Source organism: Doryrhamphus excisus, chromosome 8 (genome assembly GCF_030265055.1).
Source record: "Doryrhamphus excisus isolate RoL2022-K1 chromosome 8, RoL_Dexc_1.0, whole genome shotgun sequence".
Taxonomy (NCBI): Eukaryota; Metazoa; Chordata; class Actinopteri; order Syngnathiformes; family Syngnathidae; genus Doryrhamphus; species Doryrhamphus excisus.
This window is the reverse complement of record NC_080473.1, coordinates 16,684,181-16,704,597: the sequence shown is the minus strand read 5'-3', so window position 1 is coordinate 16,704,597 and position 20,417 is coordinate 16,684,181. Positions and strand designations below refer to the sequence as shown.

Here is a 20,417-nt window from a genome sequence, read left to right as displayed (position 1 = left end):
AAGCCAAATATGCGTGCAAAGTTTCACTCAAATATAAACTATCTTAAAAAACAATGGCCGCTGAAATCAAATAGTCTATTATCTGTACATAAATATAGAAAATGTTCAATATAATGCACTCACGGTAGCCATGATTCCATCTCACGTTCCCCATGACGACAGATGGTTGATACCGTCTTTATACAGCAACCTTTTTATCGTCTTTTTCGCTGTTGACTCCCGCTATGCACCCTCTCCTCCTCCATATCACTGCTGGGATCTTCGATTGCGCTACGTAGCGAAGGGGTGCTCAATGCTAACAGTTGCTCCCCAGTGTAAACAATGGAGCATCCATAGCCACACACTTGCTTAAGGGGTTGCTATGGCATCAAAAACAATAATAAGTAATAAATAAGCACTAATAAACACTAAAAATGCAGCAGAAGATACAGACCTGCCGTAACTAGCTTGCACTTTAAATACGAGACCTTTGAATCAAATGTAGTCTATCTTGATATGAACGATATGCTTCTTTTTGATTGCGAGCTTATCGTTTCTGGATGTTTTGGTTTTTGTTTGACCTTTTGAAAACTGAGATTACATTCAAAAAATTAGTATTGTCTCAATTTTCTTGTGTTCTTGTACTGCCTTTCTTATATTGCTGTTTTTGTTTTAAATTGTATTTTTATAGATATGCCATGGGCCCCGAGGTGATGCCTTGGACAACCCTGGTGTGAGACCTCCACTCCTGCTCAAAAGTGAAACATCTCACTGGCACACTTAGCCTGCAACTCAAACAACCAAGAAGGACACGTACACGCACACACACACACACACACACACACACACACACTTGCATGCTCTTACCAAGATTAAGATAGCATGCATTCTTCATGATGAATGAAATGTTCAGGAGCTCTGTTCGACCAGAACAGAAAATCATCAATTTTATGAAGGGGGGCTTTGTCACTGATAACATTAGACAACATTAGACATCAGACAACATTAGATCCAAAAAATTAAGATTAAAAAACTACAGTTTTGAGGTGTTCAAGTTTTGAGATAGTCATGTAACAATATGTTTGTTATTGTATCAAACTCGGATGTATTTCTAATAATGTGACCTTCACATGTAGCTAAAGAGGGGATTTAATATTCCAGGCCAAAAAAGCCGAAAGTATCTGTGTGCATAATGGTGCCAGGTGGTGGAGAAGACGGGGGCGGGGGTCTTATCTGTGTCCTTACTTTGAAGGTCATTGTGTTTTAAATGGTTCATTTGACCTCAGGTTCATGAATGCACCTTGTATACAAACCCGGTTACTGATTTTAATACTTCTACTGCTTTACACCTTCATAGCAAATATATATTCACAAAAAATCCCCTCCAAACTGTAGGAGTGATTGATATAAAGTAACAAACACAGGCAGAAGTAGGCAGGTTGTGTGTTTGCATACAAATTGTGTGGTCAGTCAAGGGATGTTTCCCACATATAGAAGCAAATGTTACAAATACTTAACCTCGCACTGGAGCTAAAACATGTTTAAAATGCAAAACAAGGTTTTCATCACCACAACTTTGCGCTTTGCAGCTCAAAAACAAGCAAGTAGGTCACTTTAGTTTGTTTTGTGTATTTAGGGTACAATAAGTAGGCCGATCAATAGTACATTCAGACTAAATAATGTTTACGTTTAGTTTTACTTCACTCAGTTCTGTGAGGGGCGCTGCATCAGGTGATCAATGAAGTCTTTGTGGTTCTGAGGGTCTCTGCTGGGCATTCTCCTGCACATTTGGGTGATTATACCAGACTGGGTTTCACTCTCCCAAATGCAGGACAGGTTACAAAGAAAGAGGAAGAGGCAACAAGCGCCCCATTGTGTCCTACCTAAATTTGCCCAGAAACTCAGTATCTCATTTCGGGGGTGCAGCTGGTATGTGCACAACAAGTGACAGCCACTGATGGTTATCAGGTGGAGCTGACTTTAATCTAAAATAATGCACATAAATGATTGATCACTAAATGGACACCTTTATTACAAGATTAGTTACATGACTCGATCATCTGTAGTCAAACACGTATGCATGACTAACACTAATGAGGAAAAAAAGACCCCCAGCGCCACAGAAGCATGCCATACATATGAAAACATGTCCGACATGTTTATTTTAATTGTCTCCCCTGCTGGTCACATGTTCACACGTAGTCTCGTCTGTCATAGCCACGTGTTGATAAGCTCTTAACAGCCGTGTAGCCCACCTGGGCGGGCACCCTGCGCACCGTGGACTTTCTGGGTTGGCAGGAGCAACACAGCAAGGCCCCCCCCAGGGTGAGCAGGCAGGAGGCGGCCCAGCCGAAGTAGAGCGCGTTGCCAAAGTCCCGTTTGCCCGTCTCTTCCAGCAGCGGGTCGTAGAAGCCCATCACAATGGCGTGGGCCGTCCAGGACACCGCCAGCAGCAGCAGCAGTCCTGCCACCGTCAAGACGAGACCGCCAGCCACCATGAAACGCCATTTAGTGCTCACGTCCCGGCTGCAGTCGGTGCACTGCGCCCCCGCCACAGACAATCCGATACCCATGACGCACAGCACCATGGAGACCACCACGAGAGCGCGTGCCGCCTGCAGGTCCACAGGAAGCCCCAGCATGGAGTCGTGCACCTTGCAGTGCATTTGCCCCGTGCTCTGCACCGAGCAGTTCATCCACAAGCCCTCCCAGATCACCTGCGAGACCACGATGTTCTGACCCACGTACGCGGCCACACGCCACATGGGCAGGCCGCACGCCACCATCACCCCCAGCCAGCCCGCCACAGCCAGCGTCATTCCCAGGATCTCCAAGCCGGACGATGCCATAGTGAGAGCGGAGGACGGGCGTGGGACAGAAGGCCTTCTGTGTGCGCCGCCTTCCCCAGAAGAAGGTGATATCGGATCTCCTTGGCTCAAAGTCCTGAGTCCAACTTGAGGGAGAAACTAATTCTACCTTCTTTATACGGCTTGAAGGTGGAGTCAGCGCACCGTGGCCTCAACATGCTTGCCTTTGAAGGATGCATCAAATATTATTGTCATTTCATCTCAACCTTAACATGGCCCATATAAGCAGCCCGAAAGGCATCGAAAAGTTGCTCATATTTAAAACTCATACTCATACTTTCTTCCCATTCGTCATATAGGTGCACCTGCACAATCTTAAGAGATCCAAAACAGAACATTTGCAAAAAACACAATTCATTTCGAATCATTTTTATACAGGCAGAACGCACCTAATGAAGAGTCAGAAGCACCTTTGAATTCTTCTTTGAAAGAAGAAATATGCACAATCAGCCTTGGAATGAGATCTGTGTGCGTGGCAAAAAGCAACAATGACCTCCCTTGTATGCCTCCATGAGTCCTCTTCCGTGCAGACGTCCTCCAATGCTGGAATATTACAATCTAGTCAAAGGAAGTAGCAGATATGATTTGATTTGTTGCATTTAATACTCAGGTTCGAAATACTTGCTGAGGTTCTTTGAGGGAGTAAATGCCTTCTTTGTACAAGGCCATGTGAGCTCTGCTTCATTATGAGCTTTCCTCTCATTTACAAAGGTCACCTGGGGTCACTGGTCACCATGATCACCCCCCCCCCCCGCCCCCCACGTCACACTTCAGCGGATTCACATGAAAAGAATAGTGAATGCGCGTCTTCTTACTGAACTTTCAACTGCTGCCTCATGATTCTTCATCATTGGCGTCTTTTTGTCCTGCAGTATTTCAAAATCCTCTTTAGATCCCAATTGGCTTCCAGAATGGTTCAATTATTTACATTCACTTCAACATGTCTGAAAAGGAGTCGGAAGAAGCAGAGGTTATTGCTTTTCCATTTATCTGCAATTACTGATTGTTCACTTCCTGTTTTTCCATATTAAAACGTATAGAGCCAATGGAGAATAACGTCAGGGAAAAGGGAGCAACAAGACAATAATAATAGACATGGAGAAGGGGCCAGAATTAAATAAGCTCTGCTTCTGCCTACTCTTTTCCAGACATGTTAAATTGAGTGTAATGTTTTTTTTAATGTAATTTGCGCAACAAAACAAATAATCCTTTATGAGTACTCAGTAGTCATTTGACTATTGAAAAATACATGTAACTACTAAATATTTGTTCAGTATGTATTGTATTCAATAAATGAAAGATGTGATTTTGGAAAATAAGGTTGTACAGTAGAGTCCTCTCTCTGGCGACACTTTTCTACACAATGGCGCCCTCCCTGCCTCTCCTATGGTGGCCAAACACAGACATGCAGAAATGATCCCAAACCATAAAACAAATTCAACAGGAAAATGCTGCAGAATAAATACATCAATTACTTAGAAATCAATAAAATAAACACTGCATGGAAATGCAAAGGAAAAATATAGCATTTCTCTCATGCGTGTGTTTCTGGCATTCGCGGCATTTTCTTGTTTGTTCTTTGTTTGAACTTATAGTATGCGTCTTATGGTTTTGGATCATTTCTGTGTTTGCAGAATTTGGACGTTTCCGCGTGTTTACCCCTGTCGTCATTTCAAGTTATTCTCACTTTTTCTGCAAATCACCAATGTATTCCCTGCTCTTCTCCTCCCGCCTCACGGCACGCAATATGTTTTATGTTGGGTGGGGAGCAGCGCAGGGGGCCACTCGGGATCTTCACTTAGGATTGAACATATTACGTCTTTTCACCATCAAAATGTCAGGAAGGGATGCTGAACAGACCCAGCACCGCCATCTCTGACCTGAGATGTAAAAAGTAAAAAGTGATTTAACATCCTCAGCGTCGCCTTAATAATAAAATAATCATCTCCGTTCGCAATAACAACCGCATTTGTATTCATTATAATTTTGTATAAACCAAGTGACTGCACAGCAAGATACACAATATTTCTCTGAAATCTGGATGGGTTTTCTGTGGAATCTTTTCAACCCTGTGGATTATCAGAATCCAGACAGCTCAATCATGACAGTTATTGGCTAATGCTTCCTGTAATCCTCTGGTATTTGACGGAGAAGCAGATGTGCTCTTGAAGTTTTAAACAGACATTGCAGCCCAAAAACTGGCCTGATATATGTGTCATGATATATGCACACATATGTCGTGCACGCACATTACCCAAGGTGTGGACTCTAGTCATGTGACTTTATTCAAGTCACAATTTTGATGACTTTGGACTTGTCTTGACAATATCTTGACAAGACTTTCAGCTCAACTTGGACTTTGACATCAATGACTTGGGCATTGATGTTTTTTATACTGTTGACTTGAAAATAATACTTTTTAGATTTTAAAATGTGCCCCCATTCAAAGTACTTATTACTTTTAACGACTTCAGACTTGATTCAACCTGTCGTTTTGACTTGAGATTTGACTTGGACTTGCATGTCTTTGCTTCAGACTTGACTCGAGACTTGGGATTAAAGACTTGAGACTCCCACCTCTGCATATTACATTGCATATCCTATTAATATGAAATACGAATAAAAGGCATTTCTCAGGGGAAGGCAGGTGTGCAGGTGCAGTCACTTGTTTCAAAACTGCCAGCTGCATGTAGCCACCTGCAAACATTCACCTCCCGTGGGAGAGGGAGCTGGTCGGACTGGTTCCTCTCACATACTGGTTTCTAACGGACTACCTTCTGATCATCAAGCTATTTATGACACGGTTGTAGCCCATAATTTACTCAGATCAGTCATCTCATACTGTTGGAGAAGGCAAATACATCCATTTGTCCAAATGTCAGTCAACCAGTTCAATACTTTTTAACCAGAAACTGTTTAAATCAGTTTAAATCTGGTTTCCGGAAAAGACAGAAATATTACTGAATGACATGATCGCGGTCTTGGACAACAGACAGCACTTTTCACATGCAGTCATGCAGACAACCACCTCACCCGTGGTGCCAAACAAACACAATATGTAATACACAACTATGTAATACACAACTATGTAATACACAACTATGTAATACACAACTTAACCTACCCGCTGCACTGTCTGCGAAGTAAAACAGGAGGAACGTTCACATACTCTTTAATAGTCTGCATCCATCTCTCTCACACCAACTACCCTCATGTCTTCCTCTTTGGTCTTCCTCTACGCCTCCTACCTGGCAGCATCCTTCTACCAATATATTGACTATCTCTCCTCTGGACATGTCCCAACCATCTCAGTCTGGCCTAAAGGACTTTATCTCCAAGGCCTCTAACATGTAATGTCCCTCTGATGTACTCCTTCCTGATCCTATCCATCCTGGTCACTCCCAATGAGAACCTCAGCATCCTCATCTCTGCTACCTCCAGTTCTGCTTTCTGTCTCTAGACCAAACAACATGGCTGCTCTCGCCCCAGTTTTGTATACCTTTCCTTTCATTTTAGCTGAAACTCTTCTATCACATCACGCCTGACACTTTTCTCCACCCGTTCCATCCTGCCTGCACACGCTTCTTCACCTCCTTTTCACAATCTCCATTCCTCTGGACTGTTGACCCCAAGTACTTAAAATTATCCATCTTCTGTATCTCTTCTTCCTGTAACCTCACTCTTCCACTCGGGTCCCTCTCATTCCCACACATATACTCCATCTTGCTGTGGCTAATCTTCATTCCTCTCCTTTCCAGGGCAAACCTCCACACTTCTAGCATCTCCTCCACCTGTTCACTACTCTCACTACAAATCTCAATGTCATCTGAAAACATCATAGTCCATGGAGATTCTGGTCTCATCTGTCAACCTGTCCATCACCATAGCAAACAAGAAGGGGCTCAGAGCCGATGCCTGATGCGGTCCCACCTCCACCTTGAACTCTTCCGTCACACCTACAGCACATCTTACCTCAGACCTCAACAGGTCTATCTTACAGGCCTCATACATGTCCTGCACCACTTGAACATACCCCAGACTTCCCTAAAAATATATAGTTTGGCTCCCTGTCCAATTTTGTTAACTCAAAGTGGCCCGCAAGCCAAAAGGTTTTCCCACCCCCCGTCCAAGGCCTTTGATACAGTAGATCATGCAGTACTGGAACAAAAACTCCTTTCTAATGGTCTCCCATCATGGGAAGTTACCCGTTTCAACAACTAGGTCTTAAACTGTCAGTGTGCGCAGATGCATAACACGGCATCCTCCTCTCTCACCGAGAGCCAATAAAAAGCAAACCAGGACTCCTCAACCAAAGCAGATGCTCTACACCAGGGGTGCTCACACTTTTTCAGCATGCGAGCTACTTTTAAAATGACCGAGTCAAAATGATCTACCCACTACAAAAATGCAAAACATCTATTTATTTTCAAATGTATTGAGGATTATTTGTACGTACAATGTATGTTAATGTACCTTACATAACCAAATGAGCCAATATTGCAAAACACACATAATTAACTATTAACATTTTTTGTAATTACCTGAGTTTACTTTGATGACTTGCACTGAATTGAATCAGCCAGGGATGCATAGTCCGGACAGTAGCTGCTGATAGCCAGCCTCAAGCACACTTCCAAATGTTTATCAGTCATGGATAATATCCGTATCATAATATCCGTATAATATTCCATATCCGTATGGAAGTGATATGTTTTTTGCCTTTTTACTTGGTCCAGTTTTTGCCTTTTTACTTGGTCCAGCTCCTTCACTCATTTTAGTGACCATAAACTTTAGCGAGGGCTTAAAATCTCGCAATTCGCCGACTAGCTTAGCACTTTGCATCGTTGTTTACGCATGAGCGGTGACCTAAGGGTCAAAATTCAGTTGTCATCTGATTGGTTGTCCTGTATGTCAATCAAGTAACGGGGATGGATGATAGGCTGACATTGTAAGTTCTGCTGCACTTAGAGACGTTGTTTGATTTGATTGGTCGCCCGAAGGGCAACATTCAGTTGTCATCTGAATGGCTGCCCTGTATATCAATCAAGTGACGGCATTGATGCTGGGATGATATTTTTGTAATGTCACGCTGCGATCGACCAGCGATCGACCAGTACCACCTCCGCGATCGACCGGTAGCTCGCGATCGACTTAATGAGCACCCCTGCTCTACACTAAAAAACTCAGATTCCGACCACCACTCTGATCTTTTGATGACAGTATCCGGTCCTCAGTGGAAAGAGTTTGTGTACTCCTGCCCCAGAAGCTCACTTTGTCAAGTGTGACTCACTGGTGAAGTCCGCCATCACAGTGAAACTGCGACTGTGTCGAAACGCCAGTCTCACTGTGATGACGTCACAGACAGACGATACACACATGCAGTCGCTTCTCCGATGTGCGACATGACTCATCGCTTTTCTTGCCTCTCAACTGTATCAAAAGGCCATCTGTTTGATGCTTGCGGATTATGTTAGTTCATTATGTTTGATCACCATAATGTTGCCCTGGGGAAGTTGTAGCTTACACAGAGCAAATCTGTTTAGCATGTAGGGGCATTTAGATCAAACCCCCCGGTGATGCCCTTTCGGACAAAAGACAGCGGCAGCGGTGTCTGGTTTTCATAAAGTAAAATACTGAAATGTGATTTGAATCCAAAGTGGTCTAAGGGGGAAGTCTGGGCTTGCCTTGCCACGGTTTGAAAACAGTTGTCACTTCTGACTGCCTCAGCATTTTCTCACGGGCGCCAAAAGATTCTGGGATTATAGCTTAACCCCAATCATAATACTTAGCATTTATTACACAATTTTGCCTCAGCTTGAGTGTTTTCTCTGGTTAGCATACAATATGACACACGTCTTATCAGGGTCGCCTTGTTTAATGCACTGTGTAAATCCAACTGTGTTTTTAATGTACGTAGTATCTAGTATCAATTTGATACCGATACAGCCCTGATATCCATAATATCAACATTTGAATCAATTTGCCCACCTGTGATTCATATGCTTAAGTGTAGCCTGCCTGAGCAAAGAGCTCTCTAATCTGACCCTGAAACCATCTCTCCTCAGAGTATTAATTGTGGACATTCCACCCATCCTCCAGGTTTCTGGAACCCAATCTCCACAGTCGGGCCGAAGTGGCTTTAATGATCCCAGCTTGGATAAAAAAGAGGTATTATAGTCCACTTTTGGCTCTCAGACACTGCCTCTCTTCATGTGCGGGACAATCTGCGGCTCTCCTCACCCCTTCTGAGCGTTGCCTCTCGTCAGATGGAATCACTTGTCTTTTGGCCTCCTGGTGTCTTCATACTGCTGTGGGGACCCATCGATGGACCAACAAGGACTTCGGACTGAAGCGCACGTCCAGTCCAAGCAAATCTGCAGCTTCTTGAAGGCCGTCAAGTGTCACTGACAGGTCAGATTTTTTTAAAATCTTCATCTTGTCTCTTCTTTTATGTTCATGCGATCATGTGTGGTGCTCTGCAAAACTGTTATCAATGGTGCTTTGTTAACTGCTAAATCAATAATTCACAGCATTCTGTAGTTTCATTTGATTATCGTGACGGTATTAAGAGGTCAAAGACATATTGGGATTATGTTGTGTGTCAGTCAAATTAAACGACATAACATAACATTTCCATAATCACCATAAATTAGCAGAGCACAGGATGTCTAAAATCAACAACATAAAAAGTACAAATGTTGTTGTTGGTGTAATACTACTTGTTTTCAGTCACTTGAATCTGTTTTAAACCTGCTTGCTGTTTGGAAATTTTGGAGTACGATTTCATTTTTTGCCACTGTATTTTGGCAAGTTGTAATCTGCATTTTGCATTTAAACAACCTGTTGTTCCGCTTGCTTAAAATATTGCTTAATACTGACTTACTTGGTAGCCGGGAAAAAAGAACACTAGAAGGAGGGGCTGATGTTTTTCACCTGCTAAGTGAGTCACAGCGCGGCCAGGGTCGGGTACACCCGCAGCAGTCACCTGACATGGTGTCACAGGTCTAGGTGTGTTTAGCGTATAAAAGACCTGCTCCAGCCTTGCCCAAACATTTACTCAGACGGATCTCCCCAGAAACACGGACTTGAGCTTCAAGCATACTTGTGGAACTCGCCTGCATTCAGACATGGTGTCAGCGGGCTTGCAGATGCTGGGCGCCGCCCTCTGCATCATCGGTTGGATCGGGACCGTTGTCGTGTGTGCTCTGCCACAGTGGAAGGTGACAGCCTTCATTGGCAGCAACATCGTCACGGCTCAGACGTCCTGGGAGGGCATCTGGATGAGCTGCGTGATGCAGAGCACGGGCCAGATGCAGTGTAAGGTCTACGACTCTCTGCTGGCGCTGTCCCGCGACCTCCAGGCCGCTCGCGCTCTCATCATCATCTCCATCCTGCTGGGCGTCCTGGGAGTGCTGCTCTGCCTGGCGGGGGGCAAGTGTACCAACTGCGTGAAAGACGAGGGCTCCAAAGTCAAAATCTGCGTGGCTTCTGGTGTGGTCTTCATCTTGGCTGGCGTTTTGTGCCTCATCCCCGTGTGCTGGACGGCAAACACCATCATCAGGGACTTCTACAACCCCCTGACCTCCGGCTCCCAGAAGAGGGAGCTGGGGGCCGCCCTCTTCATCGGCTGGGGGGCCTCGGCCCTTCTCATCATAGGCGGCGCTCTCCTATGCGCCAACTGCCCCCCCAAGGACAAGTACGCCGCCAAGTACTCAGCAAGCCATGCGTCTGCACCCAAAGACTACATCTGAGGAAGCTAGCAGAAGACGTTCGTGCTGATCAAACATTTCAGGACTTCCTGTTTCGTCGTTGCCAAGATAACGAACCACAGACGCCAACTAAAACCGGCTTGTTGACTGGAAAGTGGCTGTCATTTGTCATTTCTTTTTTATTGTTTACTTATGTATGCCTTTTTGTACTCCACTTACATTCCTGTAAGCATTATTCTTGTATTATATCGTTTTGTCAACACTTGTAAATAAAACCATTTGATCATAAAAATGACCTATTTGTTTGCTCTTCTTTTTAAATTTTGTATTTTAAACAATCTTAAACTCATTTGCTGAAATAAAAATACCATTTTGTGTACCGCAGATTAGCATCATTATTGTCACATATACAGTATGTTTCTATTGTTGCACACTGTACACTGACATACATTAACAGGATTTTTTTATAGCCACCAAAAGTCTAGATTTGTCATATTTCCAAAAAAAACAAAGGTTTTATGATCAGGATAATAGTGTATTTGTTTTAGACATACTTAAATTACATTGAGAGACATTCACAATTTAGAGTTACACAATTCAACACTTCAGATGGAGATCTTATTTTTTTTATTGTGTTCAAAAGTCTGTTCTTTCTAGTTTCTAATTTTATAATTAGGAGAATATTTTCATGTACAAAGTGAGACTCCAGAGTAACAATACGACATGTGATTGAGCATGGATGTGCGTCCCCATGACATCATATTACTGACACCTGACAACCTTTCCTCTTGGTTCTTGGTGCAAACAAACCAGTCAGTAAATGAATGAATCACGCGGTCAAGAACAAACACGTCTTTCTCGCTGCTGCTTTAAGACGAGCGGCCAAACCATGGTGTTGCTCTTGAATCTTGAGTTGGAGATCCAGAACAGGAGCCTTGCGACCTTGAACATTTGTGGCAGGTCAGCACCACTGAAGGTCTCCAGGCCGGTGTTTGTGTGTAAACTACTTGTGGCCAATAGAAGACCAGGATTCTGGCGTCACACGCCTCCATGTTGTTGTTTGATACTTCTCCGACTACAAACAATATAAATAGAGGCTGCTATAATCCCAGGCGTGTTTCTGACTGGACTGGAGCATACGTGTAGCATCGAGATGGTGTCTCAGGGCATTCAGATGATTGGCATCTCTCTGGCCACGATCGGCTGGTTCCTGGTCATCATAGTCTGCGCACTCCCCATGTGGAAGGTGACGGCGTTCATCGGAGCGAACATCATCACGGCTCAGACCGTCTGGCAGGGCCTGTGGATGAACTGTGTGGTTCAGAGCACGGGTCAGATGCAGTGCAAGGTCTATGATTCCATGCTGGCCCTGGCGCAGGACCTGCAGGCCGCCCGGGCCATGATCATCATCTCCATCCTCACGGGGATCTTTGGGGTCATCCTGTCCGTGGCGGGTGGGAAGTGCACCAACTGCATGGAGGAGGAGCGCGCCAAAGCCAGGACGTGCATCCTAGCCGGTGCGTTGTTCATCATCTCCGGATTGCTGTGTCTGATTCCCGTCTCCTGGTCGGCACACACCATCATCACCAACTTTTACAATCCCTTGGTGATCGCTGCCCAGCGCTACGAGCTCGGGGCGGCGCTGTACATCGGCTGGGCGGCTACAGCGCTGCTACTGATTGGAGGAGGGCTCGTGTGCTGGAACTGCCCCCCCAACCACGAACAACATGACCACTACATCCCCAAATTCAGGCCCGTCAAGTCGGCCTCCACTTCGAGAGAGTATGTCTGAAACGGTGCATCACTGGGAGTAAATATGAAAGGAAGAAATTGGCAAGTGGTGGCCAGTTGAGCTGCAACAGGAAGCTACTGGGTTTGACTGTCACACCTGAATGGAATGGAGCCATCCAGTGTTGTCTGTAAACAAACATGGAGGACGATAACACTTCATCAGCAACCTCCGGATGGAAGACCACAATGACATCCCTCAACTCACTTCACTTTAACAATGTTAAAGCGTTCTGAAAACAATATTGCTAAATGTAAACTTTATCATATGATTGTCCAAATCAAATAGCCCATACATAAGCTGTGTGTTTTAAATCTTTTGTGATTTTGTGTTTCGGTAAATAAACTGTCAATTATCACGCTTTCTTTCTCCCAAACAAACAAATCCAGCATGCACACCAACCATATTCAAGAGTTCAATAGCTTCATAACTTTTCCTTCCAACCACTAAGAGGCAGCATAGGACCTCCACTTTTGAGGAAACGACAAAAGGAGGCGATAGTGAAACTCCTTCAAGACCTGTTGATTTGCATTCCAATGCTCGTCACCGAGAAGGGGAACATGTGTGTCACTTCCTGTTTTTAATCAGAGATGTTGTGAAAACTGTCTGGAACCCATGCAATCACGTGTACCATCACCACCTCAGACACCAGAAATATAGTTTCTGTACTGTATACATATTTCTGTAACTCCACAAAGCTTCTCTTGTCAATCACAGTTTGAGCCAGTTTCACCGGCTTTGGGGTCTCGAAGTTGCAAAGCAAATACACTTTGCTTTGGGGCGCATAAGAAAGTGTGTTTTTGTTCAAAACCGGATGCCACTCCTCCGACTGGAGGAGGAGGAGGAATCCTGTTTGGCAAGAAGAACTCACCTGACGACAACGAGGCCCTCCCCTGTGGTTCACTGACAAGCAGTGGGAGAGGGAGCTGCGTGCTTCTCGACAACAATCTCACCAGTTCGGAGTCTCTTCGCCATGGGGAGGATTGGCAAGGAGACGGCAGGTCAGGTCATCAGCTTCATCGGGCTGGTGGGGGTGGCGGTGACCTGCGGCATCCCCATGTGGAGGGTGACCTCCTTCATTGGCGCCAACATCGTGACGGGCCAGATCATCTGGGATGGCCTGTGGATGAACTGCGTGATGCAGAGCACCGGGCAGATGCAGTGTAGGCTGAACGAGTCGGTGATGAGGCTGACGCCGGATCTGCAGGCCGCCCGAGCCCTGGTGATCATCTCCCTCGTCTCCGGCTTTATTGGATTCATGATCACCTTCATCGGCGCTAAATGCACCGGCTGTCTGCAGAAGGACCGGTCCAAGGCCATCGTCGTAATCATAGGCGGCTGCCTCCTCATCCTTGCCGCAGTCCTGGTCCTGATTCCCGTCACCTGGTCAGCGACCATCACCATCACTGACTTCCAGAGCCCCTTGACCATCGAAACACAAAGGAGGGAAATCGGAGCGGCCATCTATATCGGCTGGGGCTCTGCTGCGATTCTACTTGTCGGCGGGATCATTCTCACCACCTCCTGCCCTCCTCAGAGGCCCTTGTACGGATACCCCGGTTACCAACCAGCACCCGTGTACCCTTACACAAACGGGTCCACATACGCCCCTGCGTACGCTCCAGCCTCCAGTCAGCCATACACGGCAAGCGGCTCATACGCTCCAACAAAACCATACGCGGCGCCAACCACATACCCGGCTCGGCAGTACATTTAAAGACTGGGATGACACACAGAGAGACTGCAGACTGGATGTTTCTCGTGCTGGATAGACTAACGTGTACTACGTGTAATACTGTACCAAGATACACACAAACGATGGTATGTATTCCACTGCTAGATCACGGTCAATTCCTTATTGTTCCTTATTGTGAGTGGATGCTTGCTATGGAGCTCGGTTGTGTTCCAAAAGCTGAAATTGTCTGCAAGGAATCATCATGTCAACAAGCCTATTTGCACTGGAGTTGTGTAATTATGTCCATATCTTTGTTTTTTGTACTCATGATGTGTTGATTTTGTGTAAATACCGAGAGCATTTTAATAAAACATCTGCCTTAACACCAAACCTTTTTGTGACGTGTGTTTTTAAAAAGAATGATGTATTTCATACTGAGGTTTTAGCCGGCTTTTTGCATTGTGGAAACGTTATTCATGTCTTACAATAATTGAATCATACCCTTAACTCTAGTCTGTGTTGTCTGAAACAAAGCCATGTAAATATTGCCATAAAAATAGTCTGCTGAAAATATGTTCCGGTGCTGGAGGGATAAACATTGTGTTAAAGGTGGCCCAAGAACTGCCAGATCAAAAATGGCATCCTGAAATGAAATAAACTTTGCATAACGGATCCAGTCACCACTTCCCCAAAAGTTGCTGATTAAAAACCCCGAATGAAGTCATCAAAATGGTAATGCCTTTGTTAACGGCCCGATACTACTTTCGAGGTTGTCAATTTGAAAACCGGAAATGGATGACAGCGATCGCCCAATGAAATGGAAGCGCACCATTTGAAGCAGGAATGCGACATCCACCTCGTAACATAGATTTGTGCTGTGACGGATGTTCATCTCATCGAAACTCTTCTCGGTCCTTGTGAAGAATCTGGTCGGGCAGGTTAATCACCAAGCACTTCGGTTTCAGTTCAAACGACCATGCGGTGACTCCACCCACAAAGGGCGATGTCCTTATAACCAGCATGAGCGTTCCACAGGCTTTATTTGCGCTTGGACCCAAGTTGCTGTCGAGTGTTCTCCTGCTGCTTTGAAAGCAAATAAGGCGTCATCATGGTATCTCTGGGACGACAGATGCTGGGATTCATCTTGGCCATCATTGGCTTCCTGGGCACCATCATCGTGTGCGCGCTGCCCATGTGGAAGGTGACGGCCTTCATCGGCGCCAACATTGTGACGGCGCAGGTTATATGGGAGGGTCTGTGGATGAACTGTGTGACGCAGAGCACAGGTCAGATGCAGTGCAAGATCTACGACTCTCTGCTGGCTCTGCCTCAGGACCTGCAGGCCGCCAGGGCCCTGGTGGTCATCGCCATCATCATCGCCGCTTTCGGGATCATCTTGGGCATCGCCGGAGGCAAGTGCACTAACTTTGTGGAGGACAGAGCCGCCAAAGCCAAGGTGGCCGTCGCCGCCGGGGTGGTCTTCATCTGCGCCGGTGTTCTGGTCCTCATCCCTGTGTGCTGGTCGGCCAACACCATCATCAGGGATTTCTACAACCCCATCCTGACCAACGCCCAAAGGAGGGAGCTGGGTGCCGCTCTCTACATCGGCTGGGGTACGGCCGCACTCCTCCTCCTGGGAGGGGCCCTCCTCTGCAGCTCGTGCCCACCCAAGGAGAGCCCGGAGTACCCTGTCAAGTATTCTGGCGCCAGATCGACAGCCACCAGTCGAGCCTATGTCTGATGACTCTCCTGACAAATGACTTTAACAATTGTCCCTTCACTCCAGCAAACCTCCACGTGTGTGAGCTTCTCAGAGTGCAACTTGTGTGTCTTCATGTTTGTTTTGGCAAGAATAACTTTGGGAGAAACTCACTTTTGGTGGAGGCAAGAAGAGCTTGGTGAGACCATGAGGTGTTAAAGTGCTTGACAGAAAGTCCACAAAGATTTTTTTTAATCCTGTGTGAAAGCTAAATCTGTCACGGTTGGAAGACATACCGCGAGAAGCTATTTGTACAGCCATATGTTCTGTTATGACTATTGTATACATAGCTTGTTCACCAATCACAGATATTTAATAAAGCATTTACCTCACTGATACAGTTTTCTAAAAGTGATTTCTTGACTATGTGAACAACAGACTTTATTCATCTCAGTCAGAAGTGCTTATTTTCAACTACTACAATGTATTTAGGTTAAAATTAAAGAGTTCTGCAATGGACTGACGAGCAGTCCAGGGTGTACCCCGTCTCTTGACATCTGTGACAGGCTCCAGCATAGCTGTGGCCCTGGTGAGGACAAGCGGCATAGAAAATGGATGGATGGAATGAAATAGGTCAGAAGGTGTCAGTCTACGAGACAAGGAACTTACATTATTGCTCAGGCAGATGTTCAACCAGTTCAACCGGCTGCATTGTGTCGTTTCACAGGACGCACCAGCTCCTGGCTTCTTTTTCACATGGATTGAGAGTCTCACCCACCAACAAGATGGTCAATATATCAATATACCGGAGGACACTTTTAGCCCATTTTGGCTCGAGATGCCATCTATTATTATTATCTGGAAAGTTTAGGGGAAAAATGACATTATAAATATATACCCTATTAATGGTGGCAAAAGTCAAACAAAAATGCTGGAATGTGTCCTCAAAAAGGACAAACTATAAAAAGCATTGTGTCTTTTTGGCAACTGAGTCTCGGAAAAGGGTTTAATCCTACCCCTCCTCCGTTTACTGATAGACGATGCCGACTCAAAAACAAATACAGTAATCCCTCATTTATGGTGGTCAATTGGTTCCAGATCCGACCATGATAAGTGAAGTATTCCTTATTTATGAATGGAAACATTTTCACAGTTTCCGACCTGTTTCCGACCTTCTAAATAGGTTTTTTAACAATATTAGAGCCCTGAACTAACACCCCTATGGTCACCTTTACGCTCATATTACCCAATATAGTAAACATAATACCAGTAAATGAGCAACTTAAGACATAAATAAGTTAAAAACCTGTGTGCTCCCTAGAGGAGCTGAGTGGCGGGCGAACAGGAAGTTACATCAGGCGTTGAGTTGAGTTTCAGCTTGGTGTTGGTTTTTATTAGGAATTTAAGTCTGGTGCTTTTCTATCGCACCAAACAATACAGTAACATCACTGCCACCTTGTGACCAGTGTAGAATACTACATTCACAATGTCTTTGAATGTCTTTTAATTTAAACTGAATTATTGTTCATTTTGCCATTTTTATGCTTGAAAATGCTCAATCTATCAATAGCCATCCTTTTCAACTAATAGCAAGCCTTATTCAACCCCGTAAGCATAATGTGTTTTGAAAAACTGAAATAAGTGAAGCGGCAAAATTCAAACTGGCAATGCATGATTGAGCAGTGTTCCACAAGAACGAGGACGTGTACCGCTAACATAGATAACGTACATGGATAGATGAAGGAAATTAAACATGCAATTGGTTCCACCTTGATGGAGGTCCTCTGAAAAGCATTTTAGTCCACACTGTGGAACTACGTTTATTTCAGAGGGTGGTGAATTGGACGTCAACATAATGCTCATATTTTGTTTTCACTGAAGTGCCTTCCTCCATATCAGAGTGATAACATCAACCTCCAAATACTACTTCACGATGAATCACAGTTTCACGTCATTATATGTCACTGAAAAAAAACAAGCTCTGCATTAGCACAACAACAACAAAAAATCCCTCAGGGTGTAAAGGCAGCATGACATGCAGTTTCATCATGTGAACACACCCTGAAGTCATCGTCACATTCTTCTTGCTGCTGGTCGTTGAGCCTGAACTGCACTATCATCCTATCATCCTTCTCCCTGATGTGCTGATGTCATCATTTGTTTACGGTCACCGGAATTCAAATGGTATCACTTTCGGTCTGTAGGTCTGATTTCTCTGTAAAGTGGTTTGGAAAAGCAAGGCAGTTCCTGTCCCAAAATAGCCCGCACTGAGTGAAATTGTGTGCGATTATTATATATGTTTTATGACTGTAAAAGTGTCAAATGATTAAGTGACTCACACGTTATTTCACTCCTAAAACCATGCCTTTTCCTCCTGGCGCCCTTGTGTTGTACCGTAGCGTTTTGGTATCCTTGTTCAGACATATTTCTGCAGTCCCCCTTGGATTGGAAGATGCATACACACTAAGCCACGATGTCGCCGTGTAGTCGCGTAACTTTGATATTCCTTCAGCATGTCCACAAGTCCATCTTTTGGAATGGAATGGCCTTTATTGTCATTATACAAGATGTACAACGAGATTGGAGAGCTTCTCCTTTCAGTGCAGTAGTCAAGTTTTTAAAAAAGTATATAAAAGTAGAGTAAAAAGACAATTTAACAAGATATATACAAGATATCCAAAATATACACATAGTATTGCACAGGAGCATATGCAGGAGCAGACATATTGCAGATATATTAATTTTAGTGCAATGATAAATGGGTCATAGTGCAAACAATGACTGGTGTATACAGATGAGTAAAGTCACATATGAGTGTATTGTAATGGGTTGTTTGCAAACATACAGGACACGTTTGCACGCTAGCAAGCTAGCAAGGTACGGTAATCGTCAGAGCAGTACGAAGGAGATTGATTGACAATGGTCTACAGCCAATCAGGATGCAGAAAACAATGGTTGATGCAGACAAACCGCTCCAGACAGACGAGAGCAAGAGAGAAACTCAATTTCCCACAATGCAATTCTTCTTAGAGCCGGAGCCAGACTCGGCGTGTAGCAGCTTTCATGCTGTAAGTAAAAAAGTTTTTAAAAATCCCCCAAAAAGGAATTTGCGAATGGTGAAGCGCGATAGAGCAAGGGAACACTGTACTCCAGTTACTTCCTAGTTACTTTGAAAGTGCAACATTTTTACAAGAGCATGACTTTCTCTGGCGTGTTTTGATTTAAGAATCTGACGCGAGACCTTTTCCCGCCATCTTGTATCGTTTCTGTGCGTGTGTGTTGAATAGCGCGTCTTTCTGTCTCTTTAATAAAATGCCAATTTCCTTGCAGAGCAATAATAACACCCTTGACAACCTTTAGTGTGAGTGTGCCTACAAAGAATCTTGAACGGCAGGTCTTGGTACGGGTCTCGGTTGCGCGTTTGACTTTCACGCCTCCCATTGTGTGTCTGCGCTGCACTTCGGCGCTTGATCGCCGGCTAATATTCCCCTCACAAGCTGTCAGAGGACGACACCATGAGCTCCATGGGCATGCAGATGGCCGGCTGCGCCCTGGCCCTCTTCGGCTGGATCGGGGTGCTGATCACGTGCGCCTCGCCCATGTGGAGGGTGACGGCGTTCATTGGCAGTAGCATCGTCACGTCTCAGACCATGTGGGAGGGTCTGTGGATGAGCTGCGTGGTCCAGAGCACGGGCCAGATGCAGTGTAAGGTCTATGACTCCATGTTGGCCCTCACCGCTGACCTTCAGGCCGCCCGGGCGCTTGTGGTCGTCTCCATCATCGTCGGGATCGCCGGAGTCCTGGTTGCCTTCGCCAGTGGGAAGTGCACCAGCTTCATTCCGGATAAGCGTGCCAAGGCCAGGGCGTCCGTGGCCGGCGGCGTCCTGCTCATCATCTGCGGATTCTTGTGTATTATTGCCGTGTCCTGGACCGCCAGCATCATCATCAGGAACTTCTATAACCCTTCTATAGTGGATGCCCAGAAGAGGGAGCTGGGGGCTTCTCTTTACATTGGCTGGGGGGCGGGGGGGCTGCTGTTGCTGGGCGGGAGCCTCCTGTGTGCCAGCTGCCCCCCCAAGAGGGACGAGGCCGCCTCCATAAATTACCCTCTAACCAGATCCGTAGGAGGATACAGTAAACCGGACTCGGGCTCGTACACGCCGACAAAGACTTACATTTGAGCCTTCTAGGAGACGATGCTTCATGTCTGACATGACGTTGCTCATTTATCACTTCCATATACTTTGATTGCGGCCAGTTCGAAGCACCGTTATTCCTCCTTTATGTGTTGTTATGATTTATTTTCATCACTGAGGTATGGGTACAATAAAGATGATCTCTTTCAGGTTCTCATGTGTGCTGTTTGGAAACTTCACCTCTGGTTATTTGAACTACACACCGAGGAGTACCTGTTTTTCAGGTTCTCACTCAGGGATCATGGCCTGCTTTGGGGTCGAACCAAACGATGACTCAGGCACTGAAAATCCCTATCATGCTGAAAACATGACCTTTTTTTTTTTTTTTAAAGTTGGAGTCGGGGCGGCACGGTGGTCTAGGGGTTAGCGCACAGACCTCACAGCTAGGAGACCAGGGTTCAATTCCACCCTCAGGCATCTCTGTGTGGGGTTTGCATGTTCTCCCCGTGCATGCGTGGGTTTCCTCCCACATTCCAAAAACATGCTAGGTTAATTGGTCAATC

At 45.3% G+C, this 20,417-nt stretch overlaps 4 protein-coding genes across 5 annotated transcripts; 3 read left to right on the top strand and 1 right to left on the bottom strand.

Moving 5' to 3' along the window:
• Positions 1-2,168: 2,168 nt before the first annotated feature.
• LOC131134996 (claudin-9-like) lies at positions 2,169-3,573 on the bottom strand. Its single transcript, XM_058080772.1, has one exon. The coding sequence runs from the start codon at positions 2,826-2,828 to the stop codon at positions 2,172-2,174; it is 657 nt and encodes a 218-aa protein (XP_057936755.1). The 5' UTR covers positions 2,829-3,573; the 3' UTR covers positions 2,169-2,171.
• Positions 3,574-9,868: 6,295 nt separating this feature from the next.
• On the top strand, positions 9,869-10,839 carry cldna (claudin a). The gene has a single exon (XM_058080414.1). The coding sequence runs from the start codon at positions 9,974-9,976 to the stop codon at positions 10,595-10,597; it is 624 nt and encodes a 207-aa protein (XP_057936397.1). The 5' UTR covers positions 9,869-9,973; the 3' UTR covers positions 10,598-10,839.
• An 840-nt stretch (positions 10,840-11,679) lies between these two features.
• On the top strand, positions 11,680-14,409 carry LOC131134280 (claudin-3-like). Its single transcript, XM_058079377.1, has 2 exons — positions 11,680-12,184; positions 13,308-14,409. The coding sequence occupies exons 1-2, from the start codon at positions 11,709-11,711 to the stop codon at positions 14,059-14,061; spliced, it is 1,230 nt and encodes a 409-aa protein (XP_057935360.1). The 5' UTR covers positions 11,680-11,708; the 3' UTR covers positions 14,062-14,409.
• A 653-nt stretch (positions 14,410-15,062) lies between these two features.
• LOC131134279 (claudin-4-like) lies at positions 15,063-20,063 on the top strand. 2 transcript variants are annotated; one of them, XM_058079375.1, is made up of 2 exons: positions 15,063-15,608; positions 19,223-20,063. In XM_058079375.1, exons 1-2 carry the CDS (start codon positions 15,128-15,130, stop codon positions 19,897-19,899), a joined length of 1,158 nt encoding a protein of 385 aa, XP_057935358.1. In that variant the 5' UTR covers positions 15,063-15,127; the 3' UTR covers positions 19,900-20,063. The 2 variants fall into 2 exon arrangements, with proteins under 2 accessions (XP_057935358.1, XP_057935357.1); XM_058079374.1 differs by lacking the exon at positions 15,063-15,608 and adding an exon at positions 18,725-18,786 and having other exon boundaries at positions 19,216-20,063.
• The last annotated feature ends 354 nt before the right edge of the window (positions 20,064-20,417 follow it).

Excerpts from the sequence above, each read along its gene's own strand:
- cldna (XM_058080414.1), top strand. The coding sequence starts at position 9,974 with ATGGTGTCAGCGGGCTTGCAGATGCTGGGCGCCGCCCTCTGCATCATC.
- LOC131134280 (XM_058079377.1), top strand. The coding sequence starts at position 11,709 with ATGGTGTCTCAGGGCATTCAGATGATTGGCATCTCTCTGGCCACGATC. Across the intron at positions 12,185-13,307 it reads ATCGCTGCCCAGCGCTACGA|TCTCTTCGCCATGGGGAGGA; the intron begins GCTCGGGGCGGC and ends ACCAGTTCGGAG.
- LOC131134996 (XM_058080772.1), bottom strand. The coding sequence starts at position 2,828 with ATGGCATCGTCCGGCTTGGAGATCCTGGGAATGACGCTGGCTGTGGCG.
- LOC131134279 (XM_058079375.1), top strand. The coding sequence starts at position 15,128 with ATGGTATCTCTGGGACGACAGATGCTGGGATTCATCTTGGCCATCATT. Across the intron at positions 15,609-19,222 it reads CGCCCAAAGGAGGGAGCTGG|AGGACGACACCATGAGCTCC; the intron begins GTGCCGCTCTCT and ends ACAAGCTGTCAG.